Source organism: Rhinolophus hipposideros (genome assembly GCF_964194185.1).
Source record: "Rhinolophus hipposideros genome assembly, chromosome: 1".
Classification (NCBI taxonomy): Eukaryota; Metazoa; Chordata; class Mammalia; order Chiroptera; family Rhinolophidae; genus Rhinolophus; species Rhinolophus hipposideros.
Genome location: NC_138047.1, coordinates 94,513,065 through 94,528,389, shown reverse-complemented (window position 1 = coordinate 94,528,389; position 15,325 = coordinate 94,513,065). Strand labels below are relative to the sequence as shown.

Genomic DNA, 15,325 nt, shown 5'->3' with positions numbered 1-15,325 from the left:
TAAATAAATGCTTTTCTTTTCACATGGCTTCTAATTATCAACGGAGAGAATTAAAAACACACACTACACAGACATTTCAAAAGAACTCTCAGTAATTGCAAAATCACTAGAGTAAGGACATTGCTTTCCGAGGTGACCATTCTGACTCGTTGAAATATAAGTTGGAAGGTGTATTTAGAAAGATTACACTGTCCACTTGGGAGTCAAACTTTGTCTATTTGCAAAGACAGAAATGTGGAAACAGGTCTCACCTCCGTTACTCTACACAAAATTAAATATATTGGGAAATGATTTTCATAGTCATCTAAAACTTCAATCACTTTCCATTGGCCTGGAAATTGGAAAAACAGTCTTTATATTATTTGGGGGATTTTCTTGGCACTGTTGATGCTAAAATGATGCGGAAATATCCTTAACAGCAGTTTCAATCCCTTTCATCAGGAGAAATCGGAACACCAGAATTGTTCTCCTGGCTCTCTTTATATTCCAGAGATAGCTGCACACACCCACATATATGCAGAGACATGAATATGTATATATCTGCAATATATATGTGTATATAATATACATATATATATATATATATATATATATATATCTTTGAATTCATCCTTATTTTGCCTGAATTGACTTGCAGCATCTTAATTAATATTCCCTTTGAGTTCACAAAAAAATTCTTTGACCTTATTACATGTGGTTTTCTTCATCTAGGTACTTAGAGCTTTTCTTTGCTTCGTTTCCCTAAGTCTTAAATTCTGCATAGTCTTTATCAATTATTTTCAATTTTCACTCCATTTGTTGGGTCTATTTTGCTTTCATGTCTCTGACCCTTTAATAAACACCATTCTTCGTAATCTCGCTTTCAATATTTCCCTCAGACCTCCTGATCCAAGCTCCCTTTTCACCAGCTGATGGGTTTGAGATGCAATCACAGCAGTGCTCGAGTTGACGCCTGTTTTTTTAACGAGATCAGATCATCGGTATGTGGCTGCCTCTCGGAAACAAAAGATAAGGCTGAATTCTTCTGTGGGCGCTGAAGGATGCCGTCAGGGCAATGTGTGAACGCGTGGTGAAGAGACATTTGGTTGTGTTTTTACTGATGTTCTCTGATAACACAGCTATGTGTCCCAGAAGTGGGGTGAAGTGAATTTGCTGGTGTCCCCAGCAATCTACTTTCAGAGGCCCTGCCTGTTTGTCAGTGGTGACTGCTTTCTTCTTTGGCCTGACAGAGGCATCTGATGCAGGGCTGCAGGCAGTTAAATGGACCCAGTAGAACCTGTGGTCGTAGGAATCGTATCAATAACCATGGCAACTACACTACTGTTAACCCAAACAGTAAAACCAATCTTTCCTAAGTCCTGGATATGAGTCAGAGTCCACACTGAACACCTAGCAGACTAGCTCATTATCTCGTCAGACCTGACAAAAGCCCTGCAGTGTACATTGTATTAGTATTTTCCTTTTATACCCATGTATTCTAAGGAACAGAGACGTTAAGCAACTTGCCCAAGGACACATAGTTCATCTCAAAATTCTGTCTATTCCCAACGTCCAGTGCTCTGACCGACCCTACCCTACTCCTCCCATCAGAAAACAGAGGCATGAAAGTTAGGTAGTTAACTTGGCCAAAATCACATGCAGGTCTCAGCTGGTGATGAGTGTGGATTTAAAGCGAAGCCTCAGTTTGCCTCCGAAGTGCATATTCTTAACCAGTTCCCAGTAATTGACAGCACTGTGAAGCGGGCTTCTCATGCCTCGAGCAAATTCTCGTTAAAAACTGTTCATATTGAAATACGGATGTAGGCACAGCTGACTTGCAAAATATAGCTCAAGATGCTTCAGATGACAAAGAGTGACCTCCTGATGGGCTTCACACTGAAAGAAGATGGCAGGTGGTCCACGGAACATGGTGCGATGCAGCCCAGTGAGAGAAGGGCTATTTGAGTCTTAATAGCTGGCTGTGTTCACAGATGGAGATGGTAGAAGTAAGAACAGGGTCCGTTCAATTCAGTTTGACCGATTCCACAAACAAGGTTGTTGGGGATAATGAAGAGAAGCAGACCCTGTTCCTATATTTAAGGGACATAAAGCCTGGTAGGAGACAGACACATACGATGCCAGTGGAAAGCTTTAATAACCGTCTATGCTTATCTATCACTTGTTCTGTATCAGACATTACTCTAAGCATAACATAGTTATCATATCCCTTAGTCTCTTGCCACAATCAATGAGGCAGCTCTTACCATCCTAATTTTGTAGATGACGGAACTGAGACCCAAAAAGGTCAACTAATTTGCCCAGCGTGACACAGCTCGTAAGTGGAGGGGCCAGAATCAGCACCTGGGCCTGGAAATACACAAGGAGAACTGAAGAGCAGAAATGAGGAGTAAATGAACGATGAATCCAGAGAGGCTGGTAGGGACCCAGATCACAAAGCTCTTGTTGCCATATTGAGAATGTTGCGACTTATACATTGGCAATGGGGAAATATTGAAGTGTTTTAAGCAGAGAAGCAGCACAATGAAGTTTAGGAAAAGCATTCTTAATGCGGAGTTGAGAAGGGACCGGAAAGAATACGAATAGAAACAGAAAGGCCAGTTACAAGGGTATTGTTCAGGTCAGAGATGATGGTGGCCGAGAACAAGCCAGGGGGATGTAGGGAAGCCAAAAGCATGGGGAAAGAGACAATAAGGAGGTAGTGAGTTGTTTGAGGTGTTTGTAGGATATCCATCTGGACATATGGGAGAAAGGAACAATCTGGGAGTGCGAAGATGAGAGAGTAGCCTTGGGGGAGTGAATCTACTCATCAACAGAGTGGCAGGGATCAGAAGAACAGGGAACTGGAGTACCTCCTGTGTAAGGCAAGAAAGGATAGGAGAAACATAGCCGGTGTTGGAGCAGGAGAGCCAGGGCAATGTGGGGCCGTGGGCGCCAAGGGGAAAGGGCGTTCCAGGTGTGACAGCATGGTCAGTATTGTCTTCTGCTAGAAGTGGTCATACTTCTAGATGAAACTTTAGAAGAGACCACTTAGAAGATGTGCCCAGCACTTGAGAGAAATGTATCAAGACAGTGGAGGTGGTAAAATCCGGAATTCTAGCGACAAGCTTGCGACAAAAGCAGACTATGAGAAGGTTGAGGCAGTGAATTAGATGCCCTTCAAGTACTGTAGGGAATAGGAGGAGACAAGCTAGGGCAGTAGCTTGAGGCATAAACAGGCTAGAGAGGGGATTTTTTTTTTTTTTAGGATAGGGGAGATTTTAAATAAAATTTTTATTTAGCTAGAGTTTGTTTTAAGATAAGGGAGATTTCAGCATATGTCCACCGAGTAGTCTAGGAAAATCCTGAAGACGTCAGGTCTCTAAATGGATTTTCAGTAGCAGTTTCTAATAAGAACAACATCAGAGGGGATCTGCAAAGACAGAAGTAACTCTGGAACTGGCCACCACTGTGCCTCTGTCCTTGCTTTCTGGACAACACAGGGAGCAGGGATCCCTGTGTGAGGGTGCTCTGGAGAGCCAGGGCCTGAAGAAGCAGGTGGTTGTGGCTCTACACTGACCTGAAGATAATTCTGCCCCCCACCTCTACCCAGGTGGCCTTCTTTTGAATCTCTGCTCTGATCGTGACAGTTCATGCTGCCACCAAGATCTTGAATTTCCAAGGTATTTACCATTGGCCATGGGAGGGGAAGAGGAAGGCGTAGCAGGAAGGGTAACAAAAGGCCATCATGTCCTCATAAATCCACCCCCAACACTACCCCACCACTGGCAAAGTGATGGTTTGCTGGGAAGAACTGGAGAACTAAGTGTGGTGTTTAGTGAAACAGCATTTTAATATCTGCCTCATCTAGAAATGCTTTGCCATCTGTTTACAAGACAAGTGAACCTCATCTCTTCTTTAGCAATAATCAGACAACTGCCAACTCTCTGGTAACGAGTACCTCAAGCAAAATGCCTTTTAATTGAACATCTTCTTAAAATGTAAAGGCCTAGGTTTACTCATCAATTCTTCAAGATGGCTTCCATTGAACCTTCTTAAGAGGTGGGCGGTAACTGTCAGGCAGTGGAAAACACACTTACAGAACAGAATGTCTTTATTCCTACTTATCATGCTCCACCAAAACAGATCTATTTTATCAATTTTGTTATAGAAGCCTGAATCATGGGGGATAACAGCAACCAGACGAAACACAGACTCTATTCTTAACCCCCACTCCATTTATTGTATAATTAGTTTCTTTACACGCTCCTAAATAAAATATGCATTGAAAATATGAAACTTAAGACCCTCTAAGTATTAAAAACGGTATTTTAGGTACTTTATGTGCTGATATGAAGCAGTCTTCAAGAACTACTGTTGCAGGGAAAGTACAGAACAATGAAAAAATTTTTTGTGTGTATATTAGCTACTATTTGTAAAAAGCAAAAAACAAAGAAAAACCCCATAGAATATCTATATTTATTTAAATATGTATTTATGTCTATATAAGTATATGTATGTAATGCATTTGTGTATACATGCATCTTGGGAAGGATCTGTAAGAAATGAGGAATGGTGGTTTCTTCCAGGAAGGAGAATCGGGTGACTGAGAACGAGTAACAGTTTGAGACACAATAAGTCCTTACCTAACATCCTCAATAAGTTCTTTGACTTCAAGTGAAACAACATAAAACGAAGCCAGTTTTACCATAGCATAACTGACATAAACAAGAGTTAAGTTCTTACACAAGTCATCAACCTTACAACGAAATGGTGAACAAAATGACATTATTCAAGGACCTGCTGTCTATTGTCTAACCTTTTAAAGTCTGAACCACGAGATGGTTCTCAAGTATTAAATAATTGTTAAAAATGAAAAAATGCATTGAAACTAAAATAAACCTGGCAACATGAAAACGTCAATCTTTCTCAAAAGAGGTGAGAGCCCATGGAACGTGGGTTGTAGCGGGACATATTAGGGACGCATCAGGAAATCAACCCGTTAGAGAGGTGGGAATGTCAGGTCAACAGCAGTGTGGATACGGCGTCTGGCAGAGAGTGGGGACTCAGCCTGGATTTTCAGCAGAGACTTAGGTGTAGCTAAGTCTTGCAGGGAGGTGTGGGAGTGCTTAGGCGGGTGGTGGGGGAGGCTGCAGTCTGAGGCTGCAGGGTGGATGGAAGGGTCTTCCCAAGGAAGAGGTGGTGGTCTGATGGGAAGAAAGCAGAGGGGGCAGGTAGGAGATGTACAGTGAAGGCCCATGGTTAACACTCAGGAAATATATATTGAGTAAATGAATGCATGAGAACCATACAGCTTCACGACCATTTGGATGTTTGTATTATGGGAACAGGAACAAAAGGATAGGAGATAATTCAATCATCCATTCATCAAATAGTCATGAGCACCCACTGTGGGCCCAGCATTGTCCTACATACCAGGAGAGAACAGTGAGTGAGATGGACAAACATTCTGGCCCTGGGACAGCTTAAACTGAAGTGCTATAGAGATTTGTCACACTGGGTATTAGGATGGTGGGCAGAGCCCACTGAATATTCTTCAAATCATGCTATAAATGGCTACATAGCATTCTATCTGTTGGAATTACTATAATCTTAATCATTCTCCAATTAAACAACATTGGGTTGTTTCCATTTTTGTTATAAATGAATCCACAATGAACCACCTATGTGTAAATTTTAGGGTATTATTCTGATTTTTTTCATTACAATAAATTCCTAGAAGCAGACCATCTGGGTGAAAGGGTACAAGCAGTTTCAAGTGTCTTAAAACATACTAAGGAATAGATGGTCCAGTTGGAAATGTGGGTCTTTCACTTGATGGGGAGGTGGGGACAAGAGTTCTGAGAAGAGTCTGCAGCAAATGAGAGGCAAAGACAGCGGGGGGAATGTGGTCCTCCAGGTGGGCTAAGAAAAACTGAGACCTGACATCAAAGAAAAGTGGAGGAAGGTGCCTGGGGTAGAGGGAAGGGGAAAAAGGGGAGGAGAGAGGAGGGATTGAGACAGCAGAGAAAGTTGGAGCAATCCAAAAAAATGGGTTTCAAGATGGGAATGTGGATATAGAGAAATTATAGAAGAAAGAGACTCAGAAGGTGAGGTTTGGGGGTACTGGTGACCTTCTAAGGAAGACTACAGTAGAAAATGCCAGAAGAGGTCTTGGGAGGTATTAAAGCCGAACTGATCTTTCTTTCCTGTGCATAGAATCACCCGGGCTTGCTAAAGTCCAGAATTCCTACATTCCCTCTTGAACCCCCTGAATTTGTATTTCTCAATAGGCATCCCCTCCACATAATTCTAACACAGGTGCTCCCAGAATATACTTTGAGGGGGCAGCTATTGACGAAGTAGAGGTGGACTCCTTGTTCACAAGGCTTCGAATTGAGAGGAATGCATGGGCAGCTGCAGAATTGAGGAAAGGCTTTGGGGGTTCAGGAAGAGCTGTGAGTTTCTAGGTGACAGGCAGAAGCCAGAGGGGGGACAGAGGTAGAAGAGGTTGAAAGAAGAGGTCACGGGGGAGCCAGGCAGGCTCCAGAGGAGGGAAGATGGCCTGGAATAACAGGGCTGCTGGCAGGCGTGTTTCCCTGACAGGAGAAGGTGAGGGTGTGTGTGCGTGTGCGTGTGCGTGTGTGTGTGTGTAGGGGGGAGACATTGGTTTCGGGGGGGGGCAGCAAGCCTTGGGGCTCATGATGAACAGCCTCTGTTTTCTCAGTAAAAGTAAAAGAGGGGCTCAGGTCACCCACTGAGAACAGATTAGCCTTTAGAAGATCCAAGAAGGTCTGGAAGAGCCCTGCGAGGTACTTTGTAGGGTGAGGACAAAGACGGGAACGCTGAGGTTGCAGGGATTCTGCCTGAATAAAATAGATCTCATCCCTATTCTGGGGAGATTTCCCACTCCTCACCCCTCCCCTCAGACACATCGGCATTTCAGCCTCTGGCTGTTTCATTCCTTGGTTAAGATTTCTTTTAAAAGAATTTTTGAAACTTCTTCTGTCAATAAATTACCCTTGTCATCCCTTTGAGATTGCCCAGACTCCCTCCACTGCTCTCTGCCTTCTTTTATATATATCTTAATCTCCTGCGCGATCTTCCCTTCACTCCTGTCTTCTCGTTTTCCTATTTTGTTTTTATAATACTCTCAATCATTTTCCAGTTGCCTCACCAGGCCCCTGGATTCCTGATTCCTCCCTTTCTTGTGGGAAGCCCAAGCTTTCGTTGCCCGCCTCACTTCTTCCACACTTTCATTTGGGTTCCGCCTGTAGATGGTATAAGCAGGACCAGCAACATAATTTGCAGGGCCCTGTGCAAAATAAAAATGTGGGGCCCCCTTGCTCACAAATACTGAAGAATTTCAAGATGGTGGCAGCAGCATTAGACTAAGTGCAGGGCCCTTCTGAGCATGGGGCCCTGAGCAACTGAAGCCACCCCTGTTTGCAGTGTTTGCTGCTTTAAGTTATTGTTTATTTGCCATTCTCTGAACACTTTCGATTTTGCTTCTGCATTCTCTAATGGCTACTTTTACTTGAACTTGCTTGATTTTGCCCAACATAGTCAATATGTTTATAATAACCAAATAAGACATTGTGTTTTAATTATTGCTCCTTTCCACCATCTTTTTTGCTGATTTTGAAGAGTGACATGAGACTCCCTTGTAGGCCCAGCTGCCTTTGAGTTGATGCTTGGCATTCAGAGCCCTTCAAGGTCATGCTGTAAGTTCAAATGGCACTCAGGAGTTATCTTCCCTAAAGGAGACCTGGGGAGAAGTAGGCTAAGTGACCCAGGGAAGTATACTATTGAAATCACCCATGTAATATGCACGACTCAGTGAGTGGCTCAGAGGAAGCATTCAATACACAGTGACTGGCATTATTTGTTTGCCTGACTCCAGCTGATAACCAAGGTGCTGTCATAATGCAGAAATATAGTCCTACTTTAATAAGTTTCCCTCCAGAGTTGAGAGCTCTCACCCCCCTCCCTTAAAGCCTGTAGTCCCACCCAGTTGCCATCACCCCACACCTCTCCGGCCCACCCTCCACCCAAGGGTCCGGTCACCTACTTGTTGGTCTGCCTCTGGTGCTGGATAACCATGTTTTTCTCATGGATCGTCTCCAACAGAGCTGTTGCCAGAGATTTCAGGTCAGAAATGGACTGTGGAGTTGCTGGGAGACTACATCCGTGATCCTCAGATAACAGATCCTGAACTAGGTGGGATATAAAATTTACAATTCAGTCTTAAATTCATCTGGAAGGAAAACCAGTGTCAGTTCTTCCTGGATAATGATAGATACCCTGCTTCTTAATGCTACTATGTTGTATTGAAGAATCCACTTCTAGTGTCAAAAATAAAACAAAACAAAGATCAGTGTGCAGGTTAAATTGGAAATCTCATGGATTCTATCAACAATTTTTAAAAGGATGATAATCTGTTGCATGTGTCCAGTATTTTACAATTTGAAAACACTTTCATATTGACTAACACATTTGAGACTAAAAATTAACAACAATAACAAAAATCCACCTGGGGAGCAGTATTTATTTTTTCTCATTTCATGCACAGGGAAGCAAGGTGCAGATGGATTAAAAACACTGGCTGAACATCCCACAGCCCTGCTAATGACCAAGACTCTCGTCCTGCTTTATGTCAGAGTTTCTCAGAGTGTGGTGCCCTCAGTGGATAGCAAGATAAGTACAGAGATTATCCAAACTATAAAATATATTTTGTATTTGCACGTTTTTAAAAAGGGTAGATAAACTAAGAGGGAAGACCAAAAGACGACCACTTGTACTCCCACCAGACAGAAAAAAAAGAAACAGTATAAATCACTGTATATTTCTGAACACCATTTCCTATATGACTGTATGTAGTTATACAAATTTTTTCAAAACTGGGGAAAGCTCTGCTTTTTTCCACTTAACCGGATGCCTTATCATGAATAGCTCCTACAACATAAAATGTACTGGCTGCTTGGTAGCTCATGTATAGGTATATAATAATTAATCACTTCTGGACATTTCTGTTGTTTCCAGTGTTTTCTGTTATAACTGATATAGGAAGAAATTTCTTGAAGCAAAATGTTTGCACACGTGTAAAATTGTTTCTTGTTGGCTCAAAGGGGATCAGTTTAAGGCATTTCATAATAGGTTGCCAAATGGTTATCTAGAAAGGTTGTGTCAGATTTACTGGTCTGTCACGATGTTGGAGAATGGCTAACATTCCACATGGCAGTGGTAAGACTGGGTCTCGTCATTCAAACATGCTCGGTTGTCAAGGGTGTCCAAAGCTAAACTTAGATGGGCTACTTCACATTTCTATAGAGTATTGTAGTTTTCTTGTTAAAAACAATTCTAGGGTGTTCTTTTCTAGTGGAATGAAAAACAGAAGTTGCTTGGGAAAGTGCCTGGTTATTAGGCAGGCTGCAGATACAGAATTTTTTTTTTTTAAGCCACTCTAGCTCTGATTAAGATTGCCGTCTGACTGTTGCTGGTCTGCATTGCCAACAACCCAAAAGTGGGCCAGTTGAGCATGTTCAAATTGAGGCTTATGTTTAAAACTGAATTCTCAAATATTAAGTGTCAAAAGCAAGCTTTCAGCTATTTATTCCCCCAGACTGTTCTTGGAAGATCATTATTTTTCATCGGAATCGACAAGAAGGAGGAACAAAATTGCAATCAATAAATGCTTCTTTGAAAAAGGCACATGTTCCATGATAAAATGACTCAGCAGCTATGAGACTTTTCTGTTCTGATCATAGAGGCCAGGAAAAAGAGACATTCAATGAGGCTGAAACATGTGCTTGGAGATACTAAACTGGTGATCAGAGAAGGGAAAACCTTCTGGGGAGAAGAGCACAGTGCAGGGGAAGGGGTGTAAATGAGGACCAGGCATTAGGAAAATCTCGAAGGCAGTGGTTCTCAGAGGAGGGTCCCCAAACCAGCATCCGCATCACCTGGGAACTTTGTAGAAACACAGATTCTCTGGGCCGAACAGATCAATGAAATCAGAAACTCTGGGTAGTGGGGAGCCCAGGGATCTGAGTTTTTACAAGTCCTCCAGGCAACTCTGATGCAGGCAGATGTTTCTAAGAATCATCTCAGCTCCCAATCCACAAAATGCAATGTAGATTGTCAGCTCTAGCATTCTGTGATGTAAGTGGTCCCTCCCGGAGAACGAACCCTACCTTGTTTTGCAGAGAGGACGCCAGTCAGAGCACTGCTGCTGGATTTACCCTGGCCTTTGGAGTTTTTCCGTCTCTCAAGAGCATTCTAAAGCAGCATTGGGAGAAAAATAAAAACCTCTGTCAAAAAGCCAATCATGGAAAAACACCTATTTTTTAGATGCGTCCTCCAATCCAGCACAGAAAATCCCTTTGCAAACTCCAAATGCTGGCCCACCTTTGAAAATTCGGAGTCCCTGCAAAAGAGCTAGGAGGATTTTTATGGGCTTGGTAAAGAGTTTTTTGTGTTTTTCTGTTCTTTTTTATTCAAAGTTGGTGTCCAGCAGAACGACAGCAATGCGTTTGTCATATATGTAAAAGGCACTCAATGCATGTTTGTTAAATTATCAAATCTGAAGCAAGAACTCAGTCTAATATGCAAAGTCACTAGTTATAAAACCCCTTTCAAACAGACATGAGATAGAGAACAGGTTTGCTTTCACATACCAATGCTGAAAGATCGTTAGTGGCATCCAAAAGATCATTCTGTGGCTGGACTGGAAAAAGAGCCACAGTCGATTAGTGATATCTGCCATGGACACACGAAACGGAAGTGCATGTGTGCCACCTAAGTGTCCTTCCTAGAAGAGACTCTTACATTGAAATTGGTATGTACTGTATAGCCCAAGCGTGGCACACAGAACTGAATAAATGTTAAATGAACGCATATGCACATATTTCAAAATGATGTATTAATTATACATTTTTAAAAGCTGTATTCTTCTTTGGCTGCATTATATATATATATATATATATATATATATATATATATATATATATATATATATATATATATATATATATGCTGGTATAAACAAAAGTGTGGCCCCCACTGAATGGAAAGGAGGAACAGCATGGAGACTTCTGAGAAAAAAGCCAACGTCGGAAGCCAGAAAAATGAAAAGTCTCTCCCAAGCATCTAGACTGCTGTAAAACTTCACCCTCAGGAAGAGAAATCAATCTATTTTCAAAGCAGAGAAACCCAGGAGATTTTTCTAATTATAACATTTACAAGTAACATCTGCAGAAATAGATATTATCAAACTAATGGTGCTGGAATTAGACTAAATAACAGTGGGGAGAATTTAAACACTGTGTCTTTTCAGTGTGACGTGAACATTATTGTTTAGATTGTGATTTCCCAATCATTGTTTCTTCATCGCTCGGAACCATTTTCTTACGGATGATTATGAGATAAACAGCATCTGATGATAGAACGTTTTATAGACAAGCAGGGTAAGAAGCCTAATTTCATCTGGACCGAGGCTGTCAAGTGGCCACATGCAGATTCTGGGGGTCTCGGTGTGCCCTGTCCTGATAACAGCAACAGAAGGAGATCTTGCAAAAGCTGTTTTGTTGTGTTTGTTGTTGGGGATTTAACTCTTACCAGTTACCCTCATGGATTTCTTACTGGCCTCTCTCAGGGAGGGCAGGGAAACACTAAAATATCTTTGGCATATAAAAGAGAATTAAAATAGAATGACATTTAGAGGTATAATAGTGAATCATTATGGTTGTCTTCATGATTCCACTACCTTGTATTTGGCAATGTTAGATTTCAAGAGGTTGACCTCTTCATGAAGTTGCTTTAATCTCTCTTGAAGGTACCTAGAAAAAAACAGACACAACTAGAAAGTGTTTGGAGACACAGTAAAAAACATATACTCAGATAGGAGAGAAGAAAGGAAAACCACATGCCTGAAGAGCCATCTTTTACACATGATGCGTTCTCACCACCTAAAGGGAGGCAGAGAAAAGTGCGTCTTTGTGACCTCTGCTTAAATGGATGCGATCAAGGTCAAATATGCCCAAATCACAGAAACCCCACTTCAGAAGTACTCTCTGCAGAGATCCCCCAAGGGATATCAACACAGTTTTCATATAATTCTCATTAAGATGATTCCACTGGGAAAGAAGGCGGGAAGAGGCGACACCAGACATAACATTCAGTCAGACACATACACACACTGGAATTTGCCTCGGGGAAAAGAAACAGCTAAGGGAATTTCTCAATTTATTTTCTTATTCTTTTCTCTCTCCTTGATCGCAATAACAAGCAGCTTTCACTGGTTCCCTACCCTTCTCGCCCAACTAGGGAGAGAGAGAAAAGGGTACACATGTAGGCGTGTAGGTGTGTGGTACTTCTTTTCTGACTTTTACAACTAATACGTGACATTAATGTCATGTTTTTGGGGTTGTGACTTTCCTATCATTGTAAGGCAATTTTCTCAAAGGTGAATAGGGCTGCAAATAACTCCCAGCCTGCAGGCCTGTGGAGAGCTAGCATTCTGCCCGAGGGCAGGCCTGGGCTTGGCCACTTGCCTGTTCTCCATGCACAGGGCATCCACGTCAATGATACGGTTCTCATGCCCGCCCAGGATGTGGTTTAGCTCCTGGTTGAGCCTCTCCACTTTGTCCTGGTAGGAAGACCGTTCTTCTTTCACATCCTGAAGCTCATCCACAGAGGCCTGTAGGTCATGCTCCAGAGACTCAATCTGAAACCAAAGGAAGTGCCCTTACTCCAGGTATTCTACAGATGCCAGCTTTATGGCCGAAGATAGAGCCTTCCACTTGGTTGACTGGCTTTTAGAGAGCTTATTAATACCACCCGCATGCTATAAAATCACAAGCACCACACCCCGGAATACGATAAAAGCTAAAAGGACAGGGACAACTTCCTGCCAGACACTTACTATATCTAAGATAGGATGCATGCGGCAGCTTGCAGAACCAGAACCGATCCCTCACAATGGCAGCGTGCCCTAAAGCCAGAGCTCGGAAAGGGCAAATCCAGACAGTGGGAACAGCTAGTGCCTTACAAATACATGCTTTTGCAAACCACTCTAGACCCAGAAATCTTGTTCAGCTCTTCAAAAGGAATTAGCAACAGAAGGATAGTGAAGTCTTCTAGGCTCTTGTAGCTGTTCCTTAACTAGGGCTCTGTACCCATTGAGGTTTTGCCTGAAAAGCATTGCTCAGCAGTTCAGCTGAAACTTGCAAATTAAGGCCAGTTTGTCACGTTTTTTTGCCTCCTTGTCTATCCTGGGTAAGGGCAAGGGTGGTGGTGAGGGTAGAGCGGTGGGTGGGGGGTGTCTTGTTGTGTTCAGAACAAGGGCACCAAAAGTAAGAGGGCAGACCTGCTGGAAGCCAGAAACACAAGAATCAGCTTGGGAACATAGTGAAGTACCTAAGAAGGAAAAGCATTCAGTTTGTATCTCTCCTCCTCTGATTCTCATCCCAGGCAGCCCCTACTCTCTGAGCCACAGGGACACAGTCTACTCTTCTCTATTGCATCCAGTTGTGCAGACCCATGCCTCACTCCTAACAGATGTTAGCAATAACCTGTTCCTTTGCTCTCTCCAGCTGCTGCACCAAGTCTTCACGCTCATGAGCTGCAAAGTGCCGCACACCAATTTCTTCATCTCCGAGCCTCTGTTTGGCAATTGTCATCCTCAAGAGCTGCATTTTCCATTAGAGAGAGACAGAGACAGAGAGCGAGAGAGAGAGAGAGAGACAGAGAGAGAGAGAGAGAGACAGAGAGAGAGAGAGAGAGAGAGAGAGAGAGAGAGAGAGAGAAACGAGAGATATTTAAAATGAATAGATCCAAACAAAACCCCAAGCATACCTTTAGGAGATTTTTCAAGAAATGCTAGAGAAACGGACAAGACAAAGACATTTCTTGCCAACATCATGAATTAAAAAAAATTATACCATAGTTTGTACATGCCTGCACATACACACGTGTGCATGCATACAGGGTATAAGGCAATAAGGAACACAGGCCTGGGCATTTGAAGGTAGATGACCTATGCAGCATAGCCATGGTGAGAAAACAAACTGGGTTTCTTTTAAGCTTAGCAGATATTAAAAAATAACACATGCTGAGATGGGCATGCTTCCATACTCTTAACAAATGGGGCTATATTATCAAGGGCCTTAAAAATGTGCCTCCTCAATGATCCAGTAACTTTACTTCTGACAATCTGGGCTAAGAATAATCCCACACAGGGACTAGTTTTAGGAGAAAAAAGGAAAGTAGATTCCACTGTTATTTGTAGAAATAGTGGGGGAGGGGGGAAACAAACCTAGAAACAATGCTTGAAAGAGTGGAATTGTTAGCAAACTATAATTCAATGAATCAATGGTCTAGTTTGTAGCTGTTTGAAATGGGGGTGATGTGAACTATGTAATACCACAGACGTTCAGGATGACATGTTAGGTGGGGGAAAAAGCAGAGTAGTAACTTTTATATGCAGTATGATTAAAATTATACTCAGAAGCCACGTGCAAAAGAAAATAAAAAATGACCAAATACCCCAGATATGCAAATGTGTATGTTTAGGTAATGGTGAAACTGTGGATGCTATCAGTTCTTTTCTCTGTTTTATAACTTTTAAAATAAGTATGCATGGCTTTCATAACATACGTTTATTTATATGTTTTCTTTTAGTTAAAGTTTATTGGGGTGACAATTGTTAGTAAAGTTACATAGGATTCAGGTGTACAATTCTGTAGTACATCATCTATATGTCACATTCTGTGTTCACCACCCAGAGTCAGTTCTCTTTCCATCACCATATATTAGACCCCGTTTACCCTCTTCTAGAATCCCTCCTTTTTGTTTACCCTCTGGTAACCCCTAAACTATTGTCTGTGTCTATGAGTTTTTGTTCCTTCATTTGTTTGTCTTGTTCTTTTGTTGTTTTTGGTTTATATACCACATATCAGTGAAATCATAGGGTTCTCTGCTTTTTCTATCTGACTTATTTCCCTTAGCATTATACTCTCAAGATCCATCCATGTTGTCACAAATGGTACTATTTTATCTTTTCTTACCGCCAAATAGTATTCCATTGTGTAATTATACAACAACTTCTTTATCCATTCATCTATCAAAGGACATTTTGGTTGTTTCCATGTCTTGGCCACCGTAAACAAAGCTGCAATGAACATTGGAACACACGTGTCTTTATGTATAAATGTTTTCAGATTTTTTTGGTAGATACCCAGGAGAGGGATTGCTGGGTCATATGGTAATTCTATTTGTAATTTTTTGAGGAACCTCCACACTGCCTTCCATAATGGCTGCACCAGTCTGCATTCCCACCAACAGTGTATGA

At 42.0% G+C, this 15,325-nt stretch overlaps 1 protein-coding gene across 6 annotated transcripts in view; it reads right to left on the bottom strand.

Annotated features, from left to right (window-relative positions):
- The window catches only part of CCDC149 (coiled-coil domain containing 149), a 101,182-nt gene that overhangs the window by 18,353 nt on the left and 67,504 nt on the right, over positions 1–15,325 (bottom strand). For all 6 annotated transcript variants that reach the window (XM_081062381.1, XM_081062380.1, XM_081062377.1 and 3 more), the window contains 5 exons: positions 13,548–13,664; positions 12,528–12,700; positions 11,741–11,813; positions 10,170–10,254; positions 8,048–8,192 (listed from right to left, as the gene is read on the bottom strand). In XM_081062381.1, coding sequence (XP_080918507.1) covers positions 8,048–8,192; positions 10,170–10,254; positions 11,741–11,813; positions 12,528–12,700; positions 13,548–13,664 — 593 coding nt within the window. The remainder of the gene's footprint in view (positions 1–8,047; positions 8,193–10,169; positions 10,255–11,740; positions 11,814–12,527; positions 12,701–13,547; positions 13,665–15,325) is intronic.